Source organism: Pan paniscus, chromosome 6 (genome assembly GCF_029289425.2).
Source record: "Pan paniscus chromosome 6, NHGRI_mPanPan1-v2.0_pri, whole genome shotgun sequence".
Classification (NCBI taxonomy): Eukaryota; Metazoa; Chordata; class Mammalia; order Primates; family Hominidae; genus Pan; species Pan paniscus.
Window position 1 is genome coordinate 185,651,832 of NC_073255.2, and position 25,236 is coordinate 185,677,067.

Here is a 25,236-nt window from a genome sequence, read left to right on the forward strand (position 1 = left end):
CCTGTAATCCCAGCTACTCGGGAGGCTGAGGCAGAATTGCTTGAACCCGGGAGGTGGAGGTTGCAGTGAGCCAAGATAGCGCCACTGCTCTCCAGCCTGGGTGACAGAGGGAGACGCCTTCTAAAAAAAAAACAAAAAAACAAAAAAACCCGCCTGGGCTGGCTCATCCAAACACTTATTCTGTTTTTTTGTTTTTGTTTTTGAGACCGAGTTTCGCTCGTTGCCCAGGCTGGAGTGCAATGGCATGATCTCGGCTCACTGCAACCTCCGCCTCCCGGGTTCAAGCGATTCTCCTGCCTCAGTCTCCCGAGTAGCTGGAATTACAGGTTCACATCGCCACACCCACCTATTTTTTTTGTATTTTTAGTAGAGACAGGGTTTCACTGTGTTTGCCAGGATGGTCTCGATCTCCTGACCTTGTGATCCACCCACCTCGGCCTCCCAAAGTGCTGGGATTACAGGTGTGAGCCACCACCCCTGGCTCAAATTTTTTTTTTTTTTTTTTTTTTGAGACGGTGTCATACTATGTCATCCATACTGGAGTGCAGTGGCACCATCATTGCTCACTGCAGCCTTGACCTCCCTGGGCTCAGGCGATTCTCCCACCTCAGCTTCCGGAGTAGCTGGGACTACAGGTGTGTACCACCATGCCTGGCTAATTTTTGTATTTTTAGTAGAGACAGGGTTTTGCCATGTTGCCCAAGCTGGTCTCAAACTCCTTGGCTCGTGATCCTCCTGCCACGGCCTCCCAAGTGCTGGGACTACAGGCATGAACCACTGTGCCTGGCCTAAATTTACTTTTATAACAATTACTTTTTAAAATGTCAGAACTTCCTTATAATTACACACATATATTTTTATATAAATGTACAAAGGTAATCACATCTTATCTGGATTTCTGTGTGCACCTTTTCTTAAAAATGTTAACAATCACATATAACCTCGTAGAAATTGTTTTCGTTTGCAGATGCCTCCTTTTTCATAAAATTATGTCCTTGTTTTATAATGCTGTCTTTTCCAATATAGCTGGGATCACGCCACTGCACTCCAGCCTGGGTGACAGAGCAAAACTCCATCTTGGAAAAAAAAAAAAAAAAAGAAAGAAATATAATTGGTGATGTTTCTGAAGAGAAAATCCTTTGTGGTTCTTCATATTCCTAACTTGCATGACACTCTTGCTCAAAGAAGGACACCTGCTCCTAAAACCCGTCTACCAGCGGGTCTGGCTACTGTTGCTGTGGATTCCTGGGCAATACCAATCCTGCTCAACGCTTTGGATGTCCCACTCTGCCTCAACTCCAATCGGCCTCTATCATTGCAAACAGTTGGCTGAGCCTTTTCTTAATGTCCAGTTCATTTGGAGCAGGACAGGATTTTGTGTGTACTCTGATGTGCTCCGCAAGCTTAGACTTGTAAATGAAGCCCTTCCCACAATCGCCACAGGCAAAGGGCCTCTCGGGCCTGTGGATGCGCTGGTGCCTCAGCATGTGTCCCCTTTCCCGGAAGTTCTTGTCACACTCAGGGCAGCGAAAAGGCCTCTCCCCTGTGTGCAGGCCCTGATGGCTGAGCAGCTGCGCCTTCAGGCGGAAACTCTTGTCACACTTGGGACACTGAAAAGGCTTCTCTCCCGTGTGCGTTCTGATGTGCTCGATGAGCTTGGAGTGTTTCACAAAGCCCTTGCCGCACTCACAGGAGAAAGGCATCTCCCCGCTGTGCAGCAGCTGGTGGGCCTTCATGTCGGCCTTCACGCGATAGCGCTTGTCGCACTCCGGACACTGGAAGGGCCTCTCTCCCGTGTGCAGGCGCTGATGGCTGAGCAGCTGCCCCTTCAGGCGGAAGCTCCTGTTGCACTCTGGGCACTGGAAGGGTCTCTCCCCGCTGTGCACGCGCAAGTGCTCCGTGAGCTTGGATTGTCTGGTGAAGCCCTTGCCACACTCCCCGCACGAGAACGGCCTCTCCTTGCTGTGCGTGTGCTGGTGGGCCTTCAGGATGCCCTTCAGGCGGAAGCGCTTGTCGCACTTCAGGCACTGGAAGGGCCTCTCCCCGCTGTGCACTCTCAGGTGCTCACGGAGCTTGCACTGGTGGGTGAAGCCTCTGCCACACTCGCTACAGGAGAACGGCCTCTCCCCACCGTGCCGGAGCCGGTGGGATCTCAGCATGCTCTCCAGGCGGAAGCTCAGCCCACACTCTGGGCACTGAAAGGGCTTCTCGTCCGTGTGCAGCCGCTGGTGCCGCAGCAGCTGTCCCCTCTGACGGAAGTTCCTGCCACACTTGGCACACCAGAAAGGCTTCTCTCCGCTGTGGACTCGAATGTGCTCCGTGAGTTTACACTGCTTGGCGAAGCCCTTGCCACACTTCCTGCAGGAGAACGGTCTCTCCCCACCGTGCGCGTGCTGGTGGACCTGCAGCAGGCGGCGCAGGCGGAAGCGCTTGGTGCAATGCGCACACTGGAAGGGCTTTTCTCCAGTATGCGCCCTGCAGTGGCTGGCGAGCCTGGCGCTCATAGGGGAGCGCTCGCCACACTCCGAGCAGGAGCAGGGCCCCTCTGCGCCATGCTGCAGCGCCTCCGTGTCCCCTTCCTGGTGGCTGTTCCCCTCCTGGGGCAGGCGCGAGCCTGGCTTCTGTCCCGAGTGCACACTGCTGGAAGCCCCGCGGCCTTCTCTCCAAGAGGCCGGCCCCTCCCGGCTGTGCTGGCACCGGCGAGCCTGCGTGCTGTCCACCGGGAGGGAGCACTTGGCGCATGGGGTGCACGGGGCAGGCGTCACCCCCTGCTGCGGGAGGCGGTGGCTGGGATGCGCCAGCTCGTGTCGGAAGCACATTTCACCATCAGCGCTCTGGAAGGGGCCCCTCCCCGTGTGGGCCGCCAGATGGCGCAGGAGACACAGCTTCCGGCGGAAGCTCTTACCGCACACGCCACACCGGAAGTGCCTCTGTACCCGAGGGCTGCTCCACGGCATCTGCGTCTCCGCCCTCTTGTTGAATTTCTCCCAGGCCCTACGTGTCCAGTCCTTTGAGTGGCCTCTCTGGTGCATTACTAAATGGTTGTTCTCCCAACAGCTTTCCCCGCAGACAGGCCAAGGGTGCTGGGTGCTCTCCCAGGCGGGGACGTCCCACAAACCAGGAAGATCCAGATTTCTGGGACCTGGGATTCCTTCTTTTAGGGTAGATTCACTGGGGCCGCGGGCTAGTGGCGGAGGAGCCCTGGCGTCGTGTCTCTGTGGGCTCGCGAGGGTGATGCCTTGGTCAGGCCTGAAGGAAACAAAGGATCCAAAGGAACACTGGCTCTCAGGATCTAATTGGAAATGGCTTTTAGTTTTTCCTGAATTCATAGCCTGCTGGCTTCCTGCAATTGAAAACAAAAATTCAGTCGGTATTCCTGTCTGCAGCACTACTAGCGATTCTCACAGTCAAGTGACCCACAAGAGTGCCTTGTGGTGGCCTGGGAACCCAGCTTCCACTGAGCTACCCAACCATGCAGTGTGGTCTGTCTCATGGCCGTGAGTTTGGTGAGTCTGCTGAAACTAAACTGAACAGACATATCTTTGGATAATATTGAAAAAAGGAAAATATAGGTCACAAATATAGAGTGTAAGCTCTGGAATCAGTCTGCCTAGTTTTGAATCCTATCTGTCCACTGTGTAACCTTTGTCAAGCTAATCTCTTTTGGCTTCAGCTCCTTCTGTAAAAACATGGAAACAAAAGTACATAAGATTACTGTGAGAATTAAATGAGCTAATGTGCATGAGGTGCTTAGCATGGTGCCTGGCATAGTGCATGTACTCTGTAAGTGGTGACTGTTCTCATGACTTCAGGAAAGCCAGTGTATCGCATTCTGATGTACAGACACACCTGGAGTCCCGAGCTGGAGCCCTGACTAATACCACAGTTATACGTGATCCTTGAACCATCCTGTCTCTAAGACCTGGCAGCAAGGCTTGGGCCTATTCCTCCCTCCCTGCCCCCATTTCTGCCAATGTTTCAAGAAGGTTTCTTGGAATAATGAATAGATGGTAGAAAGTTGGGTAATTTGTGGGGAAAAACCTTCACTTTCGAAAGAAGCACCTAAAAACAAAAACTATTTGACAAGATTTCTTGAAATGATGCTCCTGTTTGACTTTTTCATTCTGTACTTTAAGAATCCAAAAATCTCAGACTCTCTCATCATGACAAGAAATGAAAGAGAGGAGCTCAGGTTGAAGTATTCAAGTAGACAACAGTCTCTAGTTAGGAAGGAAGCCACGTTAGTCACAAAGATCTGGATAACCATGGGCCAGGCATGGTGGCTCACACCTATAATCCCAACACTTTGGGAGGCTCAGGTGGAAGGACTGCTTGAGGCCAGGACTGCTTGAAGCCAGGAGTTCAAGACTGCAGTGAGCTATGGTCATGCCACTGTGCTCCAGCCTGGGTGACATAGCAAGATCCTGTGTCTTAAAAAAACAAACAAACTAGATAACCAGTTTCTGCTGAGTTCTTACTATATAAACTGTCTCTCAATATATATACACATATATATGTATACATATATACACATTTATGTATACATTTATATACATATGTATATACACGTATGTGTGTATATATGTGTGTGTGTGTATGTGTGTGTGTATATATATATATATATAGTTTTTTTTTTTTGAGATTGAGACTTGCTCCATCACCCAGGCTGGAGTGCAGTTGCATAATCTCAGCTCACTCACTGCAAACTCTGCCTCCCAGGTTCAAGCAATTCTTCTCCCTCCGCCTCCTGAGTAGCTGGGATTACAGGCACCTGCCACCATGCCCGGCTAATTTTTTTGTATTTTTAGTAGAGTAAGGGTTTCACCATGTTGGCCAGGCTGGTCTGGAACTTCTGACCTCAAGTGATCTGCCCGCCTCGGCCACCCAAAGTACTGGGATTACAGGCCTGAGCCACCATGCCTGGCCTAACGCTATATATATTAACCAATTCAATCCTGTTAACATGGGTACTTTCATTTTATAGATCAGGCATTGAAATACCAAAAGGTTCAATAACTTGCCCAAGGTCACCAAGAAAAAGCAAGATCCAGACACAGACTCTAGAACCCACATTCCTAACCATTATGCTTTACTGCCTTTATCTAGAAGATAAGAGTCATCAAACCTCAGCTTGCCCAAACAGGATGACAAGATCAGAGAAGAGAAACAAATCTGAACACGATGTCTCAAGGTCGGGGCCCTGATTTCTTAATACTCACCCCAAAACAGCTGTTCCTCAAAACCTGGATCAAAATGCTTATCAACAGAGGAGCAAATTATGTTTCCTGATTTCTGTGATTCTCTCCATTTCCTGAAGGGCTCTCCCCCGTGTTCAATCCAGGATATTAGTTCTGGTTTTGGAAGTCCATCATCTGCACAGAGAAGTCAGACAGGGTAGTTTGGCTTCCTGAATTTAAAGCACACTAAGTTTCTAAATTTCTCAACATTCACTCCTGGGACAAAGTATGAGAACAACATGTCAAAAAAAAAAAAAAAAACAGGTTTACACAAAGATGAAAAAACCGCCTACACATCCTAACAATGCCTTCTAGTCTGTCTGGGCATGTTAGATCAGGTATGTTGTTTTAATTTTGTCATGGTCCCCACACATTTAGCAATGCTGTATTTTGTCCAAAAACAAAATGGCTAATGCTATATATATATATATATTTTTTTTAATTAATTATTTATTTATTGAGATGGGTTCTCACTCCGGTTGCCAAGGCTGGAGTGCAGTGGTGCAATCATGGCTCACTGTAGCCTCGGCTTCCCGGGCTCAGGTAATTCTTCAACCTCAGCCTGGGACTACAGGCACGGACCACCAGGCCAAGCTAATTTTCGCATTTTTAGTGGAGACGGGTTTCACCGTGTTGCCCAGGCTGGTTTCAAATTCCTGTGCTCAAGCAGTCTGCCTGCCTTGGCCTCCCAAAGTGCTGGGATTACAGGCATAAGCCACTGCGCCCAGCCTTCAATATTCTTAATAGTGATTTAATAACAGCCAGATCATAGGGTCCAATTTTAAAGCAAGTTGGTTATGGCAAAAATGCGGTCAAAAAGGAGTTTTTAAAATAATGCTTTAAGTTATTATTACTATTGTTTTAGATAGGGTCTCACTCTGTCTCTCAGGCTGGAATGCAGTGGCATGATCACAGCTTACTGCACCCTCAACCTCCTGGGCTCCAGTGATCTGCCCACCTCAGCCTCCTGAGTAGCTGGGACTACAGGCAAGAGCTACCACACTGGCTAATTTTTTTTATTAGTTTCTGAAATGGGGTCTCACTATGTTGCCCAGGCTAACCTCAAACTCCTGGACTCAAGTAGTCTTACCCCACCCTGGAGTCTCAAAGTGCTGCGATTACAGGCATGAGCCACCGCACCTGGCCAGTGATTTAACTTATTAGAAATATTTCTGGCACATGGAGAAGGAGAAAAATATACAAAAACCTGGATGCCATCTAACTTTGTCAAATCCTACTGTGCTGACACACTTCAGGTTTTTTTTTTTTTTTTTTTTTTTTTGATAGGGTCTCACTGTGTCTCCCAGGCTGAAGTGCAGTGGTGCAATCATAGCTCATTGCAGCCTCAACCTCCTGGGCTCAAGTAATCCTCCCACCTCAGCCTCCTGACAGCTGGGACTACAGGCAGGAGCCACCATGCTCAGCTAATTTTTAAATTTTTTGTAGAGAGAGGGTCTCCCTAGTTTGTCCAGGCTGGTCTCAAACTCCTCGGCCCAAGATATCCTCCTACCTCAGCCTCCGAAAGTGCTGGGATTATAGGGATGAGCCACCATGCCCAGTCTACTTCAGGTTTTTTGAAGATATGAGACATTACACAGTTTAAGCCCCTGTATATCCCTCTCCAGACATAAGCACTACCCTGAATCTGGTGTACATTATTCCTATGCATGTTCTTATTTTAAAATATATATGTATAAATAAAATGTTGCTGGGTTTTTGTTTTGTTTTTTTTTGACAAAGTTTCACTCTTGTTGCCCAGGCTGGAGTACAATGGCGCAATCTCAGCTCACCGCAGCCTCCGCCTCCCAGGTTTAAGCGATTCTCCTGCCTCAGTCTCCCGAGTAGCTGGGATTACAGGCATGCGCCACCACACCTGGCTAATTTTTGTATTTTTAGTAGAGACAGGGTTTCTCCATGTTGGTCAGGCTGGTCTTGATCTCCCGACCTCAGGTGATCCGGCTGCCTCGGCCTCCCAAAGTGCTGGGATTACAGGCATGAGCCACCGTGCCCGGCCTATATTGCTGGTTTTAAACTTTACACAGACCAGGCCGGGCGCAGTGGCTCACGCCTGTAATCCCAGCACTTTGGGAGGCCGAGGCGGGAGGATGACGAGGTCAGGAGTTCGAGACCAGCCTGGCCAATATGGTGAAAGCTCATCTAATACAAAAGTTAGCTGGGTGTGGTGGTGTGTGCCTATAGTCCCAGCTACTCGGGAGGCTAAGGTAGGAGACTTGCTTGAACCTGGGAGGTGGAGGTTGTGGTGAGCCGAGATCGCGCCACTGCACTCCAGCCTGGGCAAGAGAGAGAGACTCCATCTTGAAAAAAAAAACAAAAAACTTTACATAGACCATACCACATTGTACTGCAACTTGCTCTTCTCTCCTCAAATTATATTTTGAAAATTTCTCCATTTTGGAACACTTGGCTTCATTTGTTTGATAGTCTTGATTATATGAATATATCACAGTCTGTCTTTTTCTTCTGCTCCCTGGCATGCCTCTATGAATACACACATAAGCACTGACAGTTCTTGAAGTGAATTGCTGTATCATAGGATAAGCATGTCTTCAACTTTACTGTATGTTACCAAATTGCTCTCCAAAGTGGCTATGCTGATTGACAATAGAGTAGGAATGTTCACTTTGCTTCATATCTTGACAACACACGATGCTATCAGATGTTTTACTATCTCTAACATAGTGCCACATAATAAGTCTTGCTATCTGATAAGACAATCAGTCACGTTCCATCTTGTTCCATAAGACTGTCTTCATTATTCTTGTCTTGGTTCTCCCATGTTCTTTAGGATCAGCTTATCAAATTCCGCAGAAAGCTCTATTGGGATTCTGACTGGACTTGCTTTGAATCTATAGATTCATTTGGGGAGAGAATTGACAGAAGGCAGAAAGATCCATGTAACTGACTATTAGATTAAGAAGATGGGTGGCCAGGTGTGGTGACTCACGCCTGTAATCCCAGCACTTTGGGAGGCCAAGGCGGGTGGATCATGAGGTCAGCAGATCGAGACCATCCTGGCAAACACGGTGAAACCCCGTCTCTACTAAAAATACAAAACAATTAGCCGGGCGTGGTGGCGGGCGCCTGTAGTCCCAGCTACTCGGGAGGCTGAGGCAGGAGAATGGTGTGAACCCGGGAGGCGGAGCTTGCAGTGAGCTGAGATTGCGCCACAGCACTCCAGCCTGGGCGACAGAGGGAGACTCCTTCTCAAAAATAAATAAATAAATAAATAAAAGAAGATGGGTGTTCTCCTAGCCGGCCACAGTGGCTCACGACTGTAATCCCAGAACTTGGGGAGGCCAAGGCAGGTGGATCACTTGACCTCAGGAATTCGAGACCAGCCTGGGCAACATGATGACGATGATGGATAATCACAAGGATATGATGAAAGCATGAGAAACAGTTGTGGCCCAACAGTGAAACAAATTAAAATGTAGCATAATTTTGTCTTTTTTTTTTTTTGAGATGAAGTCTCACTGTTGCCCAGGCTGGAGTGCAATGGCGTGATCGCGGCTCACTGTAGCCTCCGCCTCCTGGGTTCAAGCGATTCTCCTCCCTCAGCCTCCCAAGTAGCTGGGATTACAGGCATGCACAACCACACCCAGCTATTTTTTGTATTTTTAGTAGAGATGGGGTTTCACCATGTCGGCCAGGCTGGTGTCAAACTCCTGACCTCAAGTGATCCACCCACCTCAGCCTCCAAAAGTGCTGGGATTACAGGCGTGAGCCACCACACCTGGCCAAAATGTAGCATAATTTTGAACAACTGATAAGAATGAAAAAAAGAAAATCCATTTGATCTTGATGCTTGGAACATTCTTATTAGGCTGGCACAGGGTTAATGGCATAGAATTATATTTTTGCCTCTATAGATTCATTTACTGTAACTGATTCTTCAGTAACAATGAAAATAATGTAATGTTTTCAGTTATATGTTTTAGAAACAATCCATACATACAGCCTGCAAAAGTTAACTATGGTAGGCCAGGCACGGTGGCTCATGCCTGTAATCCCAGCACTTTGGGAGACCAAGGTGGGTGAATCACCTGAGGTCGGGAGTTTGAGACCAGCCTGACCAACATGGAGAAACCCCGTCTCTACTAAAAATATAAAATTAGCAGAGCGTGGTGGCGCATGCCTGTAATCTCAGCTACTCAGGAGGCTGAGGCAGGAGAATTGCTTGAACCCAGGAGGCGGAGGCTGCAGTGAGCCGACATGGTGCCATTGCACTCCAGCCTGGGCAACAAGAGTGAAACTCCGTCTCAAAAAAAAAAAAGTTAACTATGGTAACAGAACAGAATATAAATATTAGAAACTTCGCAATATAAAGGAAGTGGTATGGCTGTTGTCAACTGGCAGAAGAGATGAAGGGAAATACTAGAGAACTAATTATCTTATCTTTATATACTGAATGAGTCAGATGAAAATGATGGAATACAATCTAGAATCTTAAACATATTATTTTAAATTATAAAGCTGACCAACAGAGGCACAAAAACTATCAAAAACTGGGGAGAAGATGATAGAAGAGGGATTGTATAAGTGAACTAATGCCTAATTTTTCATAGTAATTAATTCTGTCTAAACTCGATAAATCAAGTTATTGGAAGCATATTTAGATTGGAGGAAGCCACTTTAAAAACTAAAACAAAAATGGTTAAAAGTGGTTGCCCTCACGTGGTTAACTGAATGTGGAGATAAGAATGAAACGGGCTGGGCGTGGTGGCTCACGCCTGTAATCCCAGCACTTCGGGAGGCTGAGGGCGGCGGATCACGAGGTCAGGAAATTGAGACCATCCTGGCTAACACGGTGAAACCCTGTCTCTACTAAAAATACAGAAAAATTAGCCGGGTGCAGTGGTGGGCGCCTGTAGTCCCAGCTACTCGGGAGGCTGAGGCAGGAGAATGACGTGAACCCGGAAGGCGGAGCTTGCAGTGAGCTGAGATCGAGCCACTGCACTCCAGCCTGGGGGACAGAGCCAGACTCCGTCTCAAAAAAAAAAAGAAAAGAATGAAACAGGAGACTTCGATCTTTCACTTGATGCTTCTCTGAACAGACTGATTTTTTAAAAATGATATTTGATAAATGAAATATAAAAACCAAATAAGCAAAAAGGACATCCAATACCATACCCAGGCAGAGACAGCTACTCTTTTTTTTTTTTTTTTTTTTCCTTTTTGGAACGGAGTCTCACTCTGTTGCCAGGCTGGAGTGCAGTGGCGTGATCTCGGCTCACTGCAACCCCCGCCTCCCAGGTTCAAGTGATTCTCCTGCCTCAGTCTCCTGAGTAGCTGGGACTACAGGCGCCCGCCACCACGCCCAGCTAATTTTTGTATTTTTAGTAGAGACGGGGTTTCACCATGTTGGCCAGGATGGTCTTGATCTCTTGACCTCGTGATCCACCTGCCTCAGCCTCCCAAAGTCCTGGGATTACAGGCGTGAGCCACCGCGCCCAGCAGACAGCTACTCTTAAAACACTTCAGGCCAGGCGTAGTGGCTCACGCCTGTAATCCCAGCACTTTGGGAGGCCGAGGTGGGTGGATCACGAGGTCAGGAGATTAAGACCATCCTGGCCAACATGGTGAAACCCTGTCTCTACTAAAAATACAAAAATTAGCCGGGCATGGCAGCACGCACCTGTAGTCCCAGTTACTCGGTAGGCTGAGGCAGGAGAACTGCTTGAACCCGGAAGGGAGAGGTTACAGTCAGCCAAGACTCCAGCCTGGGCGACAGAGTGAGACTATGTCTCAAAAAAACAAACACTTCATTGTACACCCTTCCAAAATAGCTTTTCTGAAGTATTTAGACCCCACTGTAAAAGCTGTGAGGTGGGGACATCGTAGGTTAAAGATATACAGAGCACTTCATGAATGTGCGCTAGGTGTGCTCCTATGTGGACAATCATGGCATCCTGATAGTAAGTCATGACTAAAGGCCCCTCATAAATAATATTTAGTCACCCGGACCACCTTACATTGTTCAAATATTCTCATGCAACAATGTCTACCCTTGAGTAAAGATTAACAATGTTTAACAATAGATTGCAGGGTAAAAATACCCTTCTGAGTTAATTTCTGAGAAATCTTGCTACCTGAGAAACAGGAGCATCAAGTGACTGTGACCCCTTACAGGATCCAGTTCCATGACCTACCCACAAAGGTGAACAGGTCTTACCTAGAGAGATGAGAGTCTCATAATTGCTTCTCATCACATGCTTGTAAAGTTCCTTCTGCCATGCCTCTAGATCCTGCCATTCTTGCTCGGAGAAATAAATGGCAACATCCTCAAAAGTCAGAGGTAGCTGAAATTGTAGACATAAGACATATGCATTCATGGTTGCTTCAAAATGACTCCAGCTCCTTCTCCTTGTTAATTTAAAAGACTTCTGCAGTGGACAAATGTTTTTGGTTGTTCAGCAGCTTCTTCCTGGAGAACTACTCCTTCCTCTACTCCAATTACATCGTTTTGCTGTTAACCACTACATCCCCCGCTCCACGTTTCATTATGCTTGTTCAAAGTATATATACACATGTAGAGTATGGAATTTTTTTCTTTACAAAATGGGAACAAGTCACTTTGTAACTTCATTCACTTAAGATGTCACAGACTTCTTTCCAGGTCAATAATATATATTGAGGCAAATTCATTTTTTTGGTAAAGTCGCACTATATTCCATGAGTAGATATACCCCACTGATGGGACATATAGTTTGTTTCCCTTATAAATTACAGTATTCAGCCAGGCGCAGTGGGTCATGCCTGTAATCCCAGCACTTTGGGAGGCTGAGGCAGGCAGATCACGAGGTCAGGAGTTCGAGATCAGCCTGACCAACGTGGTGAAACCCCACCTCTACTAAAAATACAAAAATTAGCCGGGTGTGGGGCGTGCACCTGTAATTCCAGCTACTGGAAAGGCTGAGGCAGGAGAATTGCTTGAACCTAGGAGGCAGAGGTTGCAGTGAGCGGAGATCGCGCCACTGCACTCCAGCCTGGGCGACAGAGCAAGACTCGGTCTCAAAAAAAAAAAAAGTGTTCTCATGTGCTTTCTAGGTATTAGTGCTTTTACTTCTTCAGGATAAAGTATAAGAGGGGAAATACTCAATCAAAGAGAATACACATCTTCAGTTTTAATAGATAACATCAGATTGCCTTCCAAAAAGAATGCAGCACATTTACCCTTGCTATTAACATGAGACTTCTTGTTTCTTTACACCTTTGCCAGCAAAAGATGTTCTCAAACCTTATTTTTTGCCAATGTGGGGCGGCAAGTTGTATTTCAGTATTTTAATTTACATTATAAGGCTGGAAGTCCTAGCCACAGCAATCAAGCAAGAGAAAGAAATAAAGGGCATCCAAATTGGAAAACTATCTCTGTTTGCCAATGATATGATCCTCCACCTAGAAAATCCTAGAGACTCCTCCAAAAGACTCCTCCAAAAGACTGCTAGATTTGACAAATGAATTCAACAAAGTCTCAGGTAACAAAATTAATGTATATAAATCAGTAGCACTGCTATACACCAACAGCGACCAAGCTGAGAAATCAAGAACTCAGTACCTTTTACAATGGCTGGAAAAAACAATAAAATGCCTAGGCATTCACTTGACATGGTTTGGCTCTGTGTCCCCACCCAAATCTCCTGTTGAATTGTAATCCCCAGGGTTGGAGGAGGGGCCTGGTGGGAGGCAACTGAATCATGGGGGCGGACTTCCCCCCTGCTGTTTTCATGATAGCGAGTTTTCACAAGATCTGGTTGTTTAAAAGTGTGTAGCACTTGCCCCTTCGCTGTCTCTCTCCTGCTCCAGCCATGAGAAGACCGTGTGATTGTAAGTCTTCTGAGGCCTCCCCAGAAGCAGAAGACTAAGAGTTACCAGCAATTGGTTTTGAATTTTACTGCTTTTCTAAAAACTGCATTAGAAAAAATGCAATGTATGCAAATGTTCAGTATTGTTTAATATTTGTGTTTATTACAGTTGACTTGGATAAATGGATACTTCCTGAGGCTCACAACTAGGAGTATGTAAATTATATATTTGTTAATTTAAAACACTCTAATTACATAAGCATACATCCCACCTTTTATTGAACTGCCATTGTTATTGCCATATGTCCTCAATTTTTATGGGTATTAAAGTTTATCTTGTTCCAACTTAAATTTTTTTTTTTTTTTGAGACGGCATCTCGCTCTGTTGCCAGGCTGGAGTGCAGTGGCGTGATCTTAGCTCACTGCATCCTCCACTTCCCAGATGCAAGCAATTCTCCTGCCTCAGCCTCCTAAGTAGCTGGGACTACATGTGTGCACCACCACACCTGGCTAATTTTTTTGCATTTTTTGTAGAGATGGGCTTTCACCATGTTGGTCAGGCTGGTCTCCAACTCCTGACCTCAAGTCATCCACCCACCTTGGCCTCCCAAAGTGCTGGGACTACAGACATGAACCACCATGCTCAGCCTTTTCATCTTTTATTTTTATTTATTCATTTTGAGACGGAGTCTCACTCTGTTGCCCAGGCTGGAGTGCAGTGGCGTGATCTTGGCTCACTGCAACCTCCACCACCCTGGTTCAAGCGATTCCCCTGCCTCAGCCTCCTGAGTAGCTGGGATTACAGGCACACGCCACCACACTGGGCTAATTTTTTTGTATTTTTAGTAGAGATGGGGTTTCACCATGTTGGCCAGGCTGGTCTTGAACTCCTACCTCAGGCAATCTGCCTGGCTGGGCCTCCCAAAGTGCTGGGATTACAGGCGCGAGCCACCGCACCCAGCCAGCCTAGTCATCTTTAAATTTTTTTTTCTTTTTTTTTGAGACGGAGTTTTGCTGTTTTGCCCAGGCTGGAGTAAAGTGGCACGATCTCAGCTCACTGCAACCTCCACCCACCAGGGTTCAAGCGGCTCTCCTACCTCAGCCTCCCAAGTAGCTGGGATTATAGGCGCCGGCCACCACCCCTAGCTAATTTTTGTATCTTTAGTAGAGACAGGGTTTCGGCACATTAGCCAGGCTGGTCTCGAACTTCTGACCTCAGGTGATCCACCCGCCTCGGCCTCCCAGTGCTAGGATTACAGGCGTGATCCACCGCGCCCGGCCAAAGTTTATTTTTATTTATTTATTTGTTTATTTTAAATGTTAGTTTCAGGCGTACATGTGCAGGTTTGCTATACAGGTAAATTGCATGTTGTGGGGGTTGGTGTGCAGACTGTTTCATCACCCAGGTAATAAGCATAGTACCCAATAAGTAATTTTTCAGTCCTCATTCTCCTCCTAGCCTCCACCTTCAAGTAGGCCCCAGTGTCTGTTATTCCCTGCTTCGTATCCATATATACTCAGTGTTTAGCTCGCCCTTATAAGTGAGAACGGCACTTTGTTTTCTACTCCTGTGTTATCTCACTTAAGACAATGGCCTCCAGCTCCATCCATCTTTCTGCAAAGGATATGATTTTCTTTATGGCTGCATAGTATTCCATAGTGCATATGTACATTTTCTTTATCCAGTCTGCCACTGATGGGCATTTAGGTTGATTCCACATCTTTGCTATTGTGAATAGTGCTGCAATGAACATATGCAAACATGTGTCTTTATGCAGAACAATTTATATTCCTTTGGGTATATATTCAATAATGGGATTGCAGGGTCAAATGGTAATTCTGGCTGGGCGCGGTGGCTCACGCCTGTAATACCAGCACTTTGGGAGGCCGAGGCGGGCAGATCACCTGAGGTCAGGAGTTCTAGACCAGCCTGGCCAACATGGAGAAACCCCATCTCTACTAAAAATACAAAAAATTAGCTGGGCGTGGTGGCACGCGCTTGTAATCCCAGCTACTCAGGAGGCTAAAGCAGGAGAATTGCTTGAACCCAGGAGGCAGAGGTTCCAGTGAGCTGAGATGGCACCAGCCTGGACAACAGAGCAAAACTGCATCCCCCACCCCAAAAAAAAAAAAGTTAATTTTGCTTTGAGTTCTTTGAGAAATCACCAAACTGCTTTCCACAACGGCTGAACTAATTTACATTCCCACCAGCAGTGTATATGTGTTCTCTTTTCTCTGTAACCTTGTTTTTAACTTTTTAATAGCCATTCTGACTGATACGGTTTTGATTTGCATTTCTCAAATGATTAGTGATGCTGAGCATTTCTTCATAAGCTTGTTGGCCATGTGTATGTATGTCTTCTTTTGAGAAGTGTCTGTTCATGTCCTTTGCCCATTTTTTAATGCAGTTGTTTTTTGCTTGTAAATTTAAGTTCCCCATAGATTCTGGATATTAGACCTTTGTCAGTTGCATAGTTTGCAAATATCCCATTCTGTAGGGTGTCTGTTTACTCTGCTGATAGCTTCTTTTGCTGCATAGAAGCTCTTTAGTTTAATTAGGTCCCATGTGTCAATTTTTGTTTTTGTTGCAGTTGCTTTTGGAGTCTTCATCACGAAATCTTTGCCAGGGCCTATGTCCAGAATGCTACTTCCTAGGTTATCTTCCAGGGTTTTTATAATTTTAGGTTTTACATTTAAGTCTTTAATCCATGTTGAGTTGATTTTTGTATATGGTGTAAGGAAGGGGTGCAGTGTCGGTCTTTTGCATATGGCTAGCCAGTTATCCCAGCACCATTTATTAAATAGGGAGTCCTTTTCCCACTGCTTGTTTTTGTTGACTTTGTAGAAGATCAGATGATTGTAGGTATGTGGCGTTATTTCTGGGCTCTCTATTCTGTTCCATTGGTCTATATGTCTGTTTTCTTACCAGTACCATGCTGTTTTGGTTACTGTAGCCTTGTATAGTTTGAAGTCAGGTAGTGTGATGTCTCCAGCTTTGTTCATTTTGCCTAGGACTGCCTTGGCTATTTGGGCTCTTTTTTGGTTACATATGAATTTTAAAATAGTTTTTTCAGCCAGGTACTGGCTCATACCTGTAATCCCAGTAAGTTGGGAGCCCAGGAGTTTGAGAACAGTCTGGGCCACATAGCTAAACCCCATCTCTACCAAAACAGTAACAAAACCCACAAAAATTAGCAGGGCATGGTGGCACATGCCTGTAGTCCTAGCTACCTGAGAGGCTGAGGTGGGAGAACTGCTTGAGTATGGGGTTTCACCATATTGGCCAGGCTGGTCTCAAACTCCTGGCCTCATGATCTGCCCGCCTTGGCCTCCTGAAGTGTTGGGATTACAGGCGTGAGCCACCACTCCTGGCAATATAGTTTTTTTCTAATTGTCATTGGTAGTTTGATAGGAATAGCAATGAATCTGGAAACTGCTTTGGGCAGTATGGCCATTTTAACAATATTGATTCTTCCTATCCATGAGCATTAAATGTTTTTCCCTTTGTGTTATCTCTGATTTCTTTGAGTAGTGTTTTGTAATTCTTGTTGTAAAGATCTTTAACCTCCTTGGTTAGCTGTATTCCTCGGCATTTTTGACTAGATGTGAATGGGACTGTGTTCTTGATTTGGCTTTTAGCTTGGATGTTGTTGGTGTATAGGAATGCTACTGATTTTTGTACACTGATTTTTTTATTCTCAGACTTTGCTGAAGTTGTTTTATCAGATCAAGGAGCGTTTGGGCACCCTATGGGGTTTTCTACATATAGAATCATACAGTCTGCAAACAGGGATAGTTTGACTTCCTCTATTTCTATTTGGATGACTTTTATTTCTTTCTCTTGCCATACTGCTCTGGCTAGGACTTCCCATCTTTTTGTTATATTCATTATGAAATTTAGAGTTGAGTTTTAAAAACTCTGACTCCTTTAAATTTGTCTTAGTCTGTTTAGTATTGCTGTAAAGGAACACCAAGGTGGGGTAATTTTTAAAGAAAAGAGGTTTATTTGGTTCACAGTTCTGCAGGCTGTATAAGAAGCACATCACCAGCATCTACTTCTGGCGAGGGCCTCAGATGGCTTTTGTTCATGGTGGAAGGTGAAGGGGGCTGGGCACGGTGGCTTACACCTGTAATCCCAGCACTTTGGGAGGCCAAGGTGAGCAGATCACCTGAGGTCAGAAGTTCAATACCAGCTTTGCCAATATGGCTAAACCCTGTCCCTACTAAAAATACAAAAATTAGCTGGGTGTGGTGGCAGGGGCCTGTAATCCCGGCTACTTGGGAGGCTGAGGCAGGAGAATCGCTTGAACCCAGGAGGCAGAGATTGCAGTGAGCCAGTAACACACCATTGCACTCCAGCGTGGGCGACAGAGCGACACTCTGTCACACACACACACACACACACACACACACACACACAAAAGGTGAGCTGGCATGTGCACAGATCACATGGCAAGAAGAAGCAAGACAGAAGGGGGGATGTCAGGCTCTTTTTAACCAGCTCCCTCAGGAACTAATAGAGGACAGCACCAAGACATTCATGAGGGATCCACCCCCCATGACCTAAACACCTCCCATTACAGCCCACTTCCAACAGCGCAGATCCATTTTTTTTTTTTTTTTTGAGATAGAGTCTTGCTCCATCGCCCAGGCAGGCTGAAATGCAGTGGCACGATCTCAGCTCACTGCAGCCTCCACCTCCCAGGTTCAAGCAATTCTGTCTTGGCCTCCCAAGCAGCTGGGACTACAGGCGCCTGCCAACATGCTCGGCTAATTTTTGTATTTTTAGTAGAGGCAGGGTTTCACCTTGTTGGTCAGGCTGGTCTCGAACTCCTGACCTCAGGTGATCCACCTGCCTCAGCCTCCCAAAGTGCTGGGATTACAGGCGTGAGCCACTGTGCCCAGCCGCAAATCCAATTTTGACATGAGCTTTAGGGACAAATATCCAAACTGCAGATATAGCAACACTTAAATCAGAAATTCATTATTTTAACTTTAAGGAAATATAGTCATTTCTGCTATAATCCTTGTTTTGAAATGTGAATTTGTTCCAACATGATTATTAGGAGACAATATATTACAAAATTTTGCATTTGCTTATGTGCAATTCTGTCTATAAGAAACACTAGATTAGTGGTTCTCAATCAGAACAATTTTGTCCCCTGGCGACATTTTTTATTGTTATAATGTGGGGAAGAAGGGTGGCCTACGGGCATCTAGTGCGTAGCAGCCAAGAATAGTGATAAACATCCTACGATGCGCAGGACAGCCTGCAAAACAGAAAATTATCCAGCACAGGATGTTAGTAGTGGCAAGGGTGAGAAACTTTGTACTATGTGAACAAACAGAACTGGGCTGCATAGACATACGCAAAATGCACACATGCAACACACTTCAAACATCAGATTACCCTGTGTTATGAGCCCTACCCATTCGCCTCCGGGGTCACAACTTTCCATCTCATTTCAGATAACCTTCCTTTCACCACTTCACAATAGCTCACAAACTGCAACCCTTGCTATGCCCACTTCCACAAGCACATTTCAGGTAGTTCTTTTAGGTTTTTTTTTTTTTTTGAAATGGGGTCTCACTCTGTTGCCCAGGCCAGAGTGCAGTGGTGCCAACACAGCTTACCATAGCTTTGATCTCCTGGGCTCAAGTGATTCTGTTGCCTTAGCCTCCCGAGTAGCTAGGACCACAGGGATATGCCACCACACCTGGCTAATTTTCTGTAGAGAGGGGTCTCACCATGTTGCCCAGGCTTTTTTTTTTTTGTCTTTCTTTCTTTCGAGACCGAGTCTTGCTCTGTCACCCAGGCTGGAATGCATTGACGCGATCTCAGCTCACTGCAACCTCCACCTCCGAGGTTCAAGTGATTCTCCTGCCTCAGCCTCTCGAGTATCTGGGATTACAGGTGCCCGCCACCACATCCAGCTAATTTTTTTATTTTTAGTAGAGATGAGATTTCACCATGTTGGCCAGGCTGGTCTTGAATTCCTGACCTCAGGTGATCTGCCCACCTGGACCTCCCAAAGTGCTGGGATTACAGGTGTGAGCCACCACGCCTGGCCTGCCCAGGCTTATTTCAGGCAGTTTTTAAGGCAATTGAGATAATTTATTACTCATTAAAGTGCATAAAACTGCTTTTAGGTTCTTTCAACACATCACTGATGAAAGTTTGAGTATTGTATGTGTAACATTTCTCCCAATAAGCTCTGTGGTTTTTATTGCACAATTTTGCATAGCACTATGATTTTTAGAAATGCATATGCTGTATTATTGCAGAACTGAACGTATGTTTATACTTGTGTTAAAGATACTCATTCTCTCCTCTTCTCTGATTAAAATTCCTTACTTTTAAAATTTTTTTAATTTTTAGAAGTTTAAAGATCCAGAAAGTTACAGAGAAAACTATAAGCATCCTAGTATTCACCACTGACTTAACAAGTTTAACATTTTTCTTCAGAGTTCCTTTTAATGAAATAGAATGTGACCGGTGAAACTCAAGTTCTTGTGGTTCCTCTCTTCAATCATGTTCTGATATTGTCACATTCTCCTTCCTTTGTAAAGGCAAACATTATAAATAATATGGGAACTTTCCAGTTCATTTTAATACATATATGTATCTGTAAATATTCAGTATTACTTTGTGTCTTTTATACGTAAATACTTTATTATACTTGTATTCTTCCCTCAACATTTTGGGATCTGGCCCTGTTGAGTTTCTTTTTTTTTTTTTTTGGAGACAGAGTCTTGCTCTGTCGCCCAGGCTGGAGTGCAGTGGCGCGATCTCGGCTCGCTGCAAGCTCCGCCTCCCGGGTTCTCCCGCCTCACCCTCCCGAGTAGCTGGGACTACAGGCTCCCGCCCACACGCCCAGCTAATTTTTGTTTTTGTATTTTTAGTAGAGACGGGGTTTCACCGTGTTAGCTAGGATGGTCTCGATCTCCTGATCTCGTGATCCACCCGCCTTGGCCTCCCAAAGTGCTGGGATTAGAGGCGTGAGCCACCACGCCCGGCCCTGTTGATCATATATGTAGCTAATTTATTTTAATTTTGTATAGTGTTCCACCATCTGAATGTCACAAGTTTGTTTGTTTTTGAGATAGAGTCTCGCTCTGTCGCCCAGGCTGGAGTGCAGTGGTGCCATCTCAGTTCACTGCAACCTCCACCTCCCGAGTTCAAGCAATTCTCCCTACCTCAGCCTCCCGAGGAGCTGGGATTACAGGCGCCCGCCACCACACTCAGCTAATTTTCGTATTTTTTAGTAGAGACAGTTTTTCGCCATGTTGGCCAGGCTGGTCTTGAACTCCTGACGTCAAGTGATCTGCCCACCTCGGCCTCTCAAAGTGCTGGGATTACAGGCGTAAACCACGGCGCCTGGCCTGAATGTCACAGGTTTTAAAATCCATTCTTTTACTCATTAATAATTTATTTTCAGGTCTGTGATTTGGCTGTTTATATCCTTTCCCCATATATATAGGTATGTATATATTTTTGGAGACGGAGTTTCGCTCTTGTTGCCCAGGCTGGAGTGCAATGGTGCAGTCTCGGCTCACTGCAACCTCCGTCTCCCGGGTTCAAACAATTCTCCTGCCTGAGCCTCCCGAGTAGCTGGAATTACAGGCGCCCGCCATCATGCCAGGCTAATTTTTTGTATTTTTAGTAGAGTTGGGGTTTCACCATGTTGGCCAGGCTGGTCTCGAACTCCCGACCTCACGTGATCCACCCGCCTCGGCCTCCCAAAGTGCTGGGATTACAGGCGTGAGCCACCGCGCCCGGCCTAATTCATTTAATAATCAGCAAAAATCCTCAACATTAAAGTTTACAAGATAAAAATACCCTCTAAACCTCGATTTTAAGAAACCACTAACTTAATTTTTTGTATCCTCTTCTACTCTTCCCAACGTATCATCTTACGCTCAACCCAAATCACGCTAGACAATAAATTCTGACATTGAAGCCCGCGCCAAACACCGTTTCAACCATTCGGAATCTTAAACTTTTTGGAACAGTTGTTCTGATTTCGGTGACTATGATGTAAAACTGGTTGACCTGTAACATCCACCTCTGGCCCCAAACCTTTCTATCCTTTCCACCGTCCGCTCCCCGTCCGCCCGGCATCCTCGCCCAGGCTCCGCCACGCTCCTAGGTCGGCCTCGGTCCACGCTCGGCTTTGTCCAGGGGTTTGGCCACGGACAAGCCGCGGGAGCGGAGGCCACCTGCTCACCGCAGGGCCCAGAATCCACATCCCCAGCAGAAGCGGCCTGCAGACTCCGTCCTACCAGTGCACCGCGCGCACTCACGGGGACCCCAGGACACGGGCGAGCCCGGAACCCGAGGACCCACCACGACCCCGAAACCGGGCGTCCAAACAGGCTAGCCCGCTTACCCGAGGCGGCTCCGCCATGGTCCGCGCGGTCCCGCCCGGCCCTGGCAAAGCCGACAGTCTCCGGCGGCTCCGCGGGAACCTGCCCTGCTGCGCACTGACTCCCCTCCGCTCCGCCCCAACCCGACTCCCACGCACAGCCCGGGTGGCCCCCAAACGCAGCGCCGGCCGGGCGCGGTGCGTGCTGGGACCCGGCGCCCGGCCGCGGCTGCCGCTCCGCCCTACAGCGCCTCCTGCGGGAGGAAGAAGCGGCGCTGCCTGAGCGTCGGTCCTCAGAGGAGGGACCCAGGGGCCCGGGCACCCTCAGAGCAGGCCGCAGCACGCCGGTCTTTGAGGGACCCTCGGATTCCCGGGATCTGGGGAGGGAAGCGGTCAGAGACAAGCTGAGGAGCTGACCGGAGGGGAAACGGAGGGGCAGGACATGGAGAGATCAGGGACAGGGACAGGGAGAGATCAGGGACAGGGACAGGGAGACGCGCTCCACAGAAACCCAGACTGAGAGGCAGCGAGAGGGGAACCTCCGGTGCGGTTCCTCCCAAAGCCGCCCCCGAGACAGGCTTCGTCTGTGAGGGGGTCCCGGGAATCCAACGAGGCCGGAAAGTGGGTGGGGGGCGCGCGCTGCCCGCAGTGGCCCGGGGCATCCGTCCCGCCGGGGGCGCGGAGGCCGTGGGAGCCCCATGCTTGTCCCGCCGGGGACGCGGAGGCGGGGTCCGCCCACCAGGTCGGGTCGCCGTGGGTCTAGAGCCCTCCGGGCTCCCCGGGCGGCCACGCTCCTTCCTTAGCAGAGAACGGCCTTGGGCAGAGACCCCATGCGGAAGCCACCCCGGCCTCAGGGCCGCCTGCAGGGACTCAGGGTGGCCCAAGGCTGCGGTCGGGCACCCCCGGCCCCGGCAGGAGACAGAGACAGAGTAGGAGGAGAAAACGGAGGAGGCCATGACACAGGGCGTGAGAAACACGAGAACGCAAGAACAGGGGAGAGGTGGGGAAACCAGGAAGAGACAGAAAGGAGAGAGGGCGAGGAAGGGGGTGGCGATTGTCTCCAGAAAATCAACCTCGCATTCTGTCTTAGTCATGTTTTAGGTGTCAGGCTGAAGTAGCAAAGGAAAAGTGTGTAGTTTGGCGAGGATGTGCATAAGAAATAAAATAGTCCCTGCGTAGGCTGAGGAGCATATACGCATCTGTGTTTGCCACAGAATCGTGAAATGTACATGCACCTTACTGTTTAACGTTTTTTATTTTTACAACTGTTATACAGTACAATTTTTTTTTTTTTTTTTTCGGAGACAAAGTCTCACTCTTGTCACCCAGGCTGGAGTGCTGTGGCGCAATCTCGGCTCACTGCAACCTCTGTCTCCTGGATTCAAGCAATTCTCCTGCCTCAGCCTCCCGAGTAGCTGGGATTACAGGCATTTGCCACCACGCCCGGCTAATTTTTGTATTTTTAGTAGAGACGAGGTTTCACCATGTTGGTCAGGCTGGCCTCAGACTCCTGACCTTGTGATCTACCTGCCTCGGCCTCCCCAAGTGTTGGGATTACAGGCGTGAGCCACCGCGCCTGGCCTTTTTTTTTTTTTTTTTTTTTGAGACAGAGTCTTGCTCTGTCGCCAGGCTGGAGTGCAGTGGTGGGATGTCGGCTCACTGCAACCTCCGCCTCCCGGGTTCAAGCGATTCTCCTGCCGCAGCCTCCCGAGTAGCTGGGACTACAGGCGCGCGCCACCATGCCCGGCTAATTTTTTGTATTTTAGTAGAGACGGGGTTTCGCCATGTTGGTCAGGCTGGTCTCGAACTCCCAACCTCAGGTGATCCACCCGCCTCGGCCTCCCGAAGTGTATACAGTACAATTTTTTAATGTATACCGCTATGAACTTTTTTTTTTTTTTTTAGACGAAGTCTTGCCCTTGTTGCCCAGGCTGGAGTGCAGTGGCACGATCTCAGCTCATTGCAGCCTCTGGGTTCAAGTGATTCTCCTGCTGGCCGGGCGCGGTGGCTCAGGCCTGTAATCCCAGCACTTTGGGAGGCCGAGGCGGGCGGATCACGAGGTCAGGAGATCGAGACCATCCTGGCTGACACGGTGAAACCCCGTCTCTACTAAAAATACAAAAAATTAGCCGGGCGAGGTGGCGGGCGCCTGTAGTTCCAGCTACTCTAGAGGCTGAGGCAGGAGAATGGTGTGAACCCGGGAGGCGGAGCTTGCAGTAAGCTGAGATCGCACCACTGCACTCCAGCCTGGGCGACAGAGCGAGACTCTGTCTCAAAAAAAAAAAAAACCAAAAAACAAAAAAACAAGTGTGATTCTCCTGCTTCACCCTCGCGAGTAGCTGAGATTACAGGCGCATGCCACCATGCCTGCCCCGCTAATTTTTCGTATTTTTAGTAGAGACGGGATTTCACCGTGTTAGTCAGGATGGTCTCCATCTCCTAACCTCGTGATCCGCCCACCTCGGCCTCCCAAAGTGCTGGGATTACAGGTGTGAGCCACTGCACCCTGCCATGAACTTTTAACTATTAACTTTTTTTATAACTGTAAGTTATATAGAAGTATAACTTCTATACTACTACATAGAACTCCAAATTTTAACATATGCATAAACATGTAACTGACATCATAATCAGGCTGTTGTAGAACCCCAAAATCAGGCTTGTGTACCTCATGGGCAGCTGAGGCCAAACACTGAGACACCGGTGCTTGGAGATGCAAAAAGGTTTCATTGATTTGGCCAAAGCGAGAAGGCAGCAGAGCAAATCTCTAAAATCTGTCCTAACAAAAGGAAGCAGGGAGTTTTTATGGGGCTAGAGAGTAAGGGAGGGGGAGTTTCAGGGAACCAAGGGGGAAAGTCTGTGTTTCTTCAGTCTCTGATAACACCTTGAGCAATCAGGCTTCTGGGCGTCAGGGGCTGGCCGCAACGACCCGGAAGGCATTCCCCCTGCAACAATTTTTCATGACCCTGAAGTTATCTCCTTCTCCTTGACAATCAAACAGTACATCAGCAGTATGTAATTATATTGTGAGAACAGGGAATATTGGGCAAAAAGCAAGTGGTTAAAACATGCAAACAAGCAAGGGCCTGATCAAAATTTTCATTTATTCAGTCCTTAAGAACTGCAGAATGCTGAAGTCTCAAGGGGCCCGGTTACAAGGCTATTGGAAGTTTCATCACCCTCTAAAATGCCCTTAAATAGCCTTTTTTGTTTGTTTTTTAAAAAATTGTTGGTCCGGCGCGGTGGCTTACGCCTGTAATCCCAGCATTTTGGGAGGCTGAGGCAGGCGGATCACCTGAAGTCAGGAGTTCTAGACCAGCCTGGCCAACATGGTGAAACCCCGTCTCTACTAAAAATACAAAAATTAGCCGGGCGTGGTGGCACGCGCCTGTAATCCCAGCTACTCGGGAGGCTGAGGCAGAAGAATCGCTTGAACCCTGGAGGTGGAGGTTGCAGTGAGCCGAGATCACGCCACTGCACTCTGGCCTGGGCAACAGAGCGAGACTCCATCTCAAAAAATAAAACAAAACTAGCCAGGCATAATGGCAGGTGCCTGTAATCCCAGCTACTGGGAAGGCTGAGGTGGGAGAATCACTTGAACCCAGGAGGCGGAGGTTGCATTGAGCCAAGATCACGCCATTGCACTCCAGCCTGGGCAACCGAGCAAGACTCTGTCTCAAAAAAAAAAAAAAGTGTAGAGACAGGGTCTTGCTATGTTGCCCAGTCTGGTCTCAAAATCCTGGCCTCAAGTGATCCTCTGCCTGGGCCTCCCAAAGTGCTGGGATTATAGGTGAGAGCCACTGTGCCCAG

At 47.5% G+C, this 25,236-nt stretch overlaps 1 protein-coding gene across 2 annotated transcripts; it reads right to left on the minus strand.

The window, feature by feature from the left end:
- Positions 1–831: 831 nt before the first annotated feature.
- ZNF786 (zinc finger protein 786) lies at positions 832–24,745 on the minus strand. Of its 2 annotated transcripts, XM_034965175.3 has the most exons (4): positions 21,451–24,745; positions 11,431–11,557; positions 5,220–5,372; positions 832–3,343 (listed from the first exon to the last, which is right to left on the minus strand). In XM_034965175.3, the coding sequence occupies exons 1-4, from the start codon at positions 21,466–21,468 to the stop codon at positions 1,293–1,295; spliced, it is 2,349 nt and encodes a 782-aa protein (XP_034821066.1). In that variant the 5' UTR covers positions 21,469–24,745; the 3' UTR covers positions 832–1,292. The 2 variants fall into 2 exon arrangements, with proteins under 2 accessions (XP_034821066.1, XP_054971477.1); XM_055115502.2 differs by lacking the exon at positions 11,431–11,557 and having other exon boundaries at positions 21,451–24,744.
- Positions 24,746–25,236: the final 491 nt, after the last annotated feature.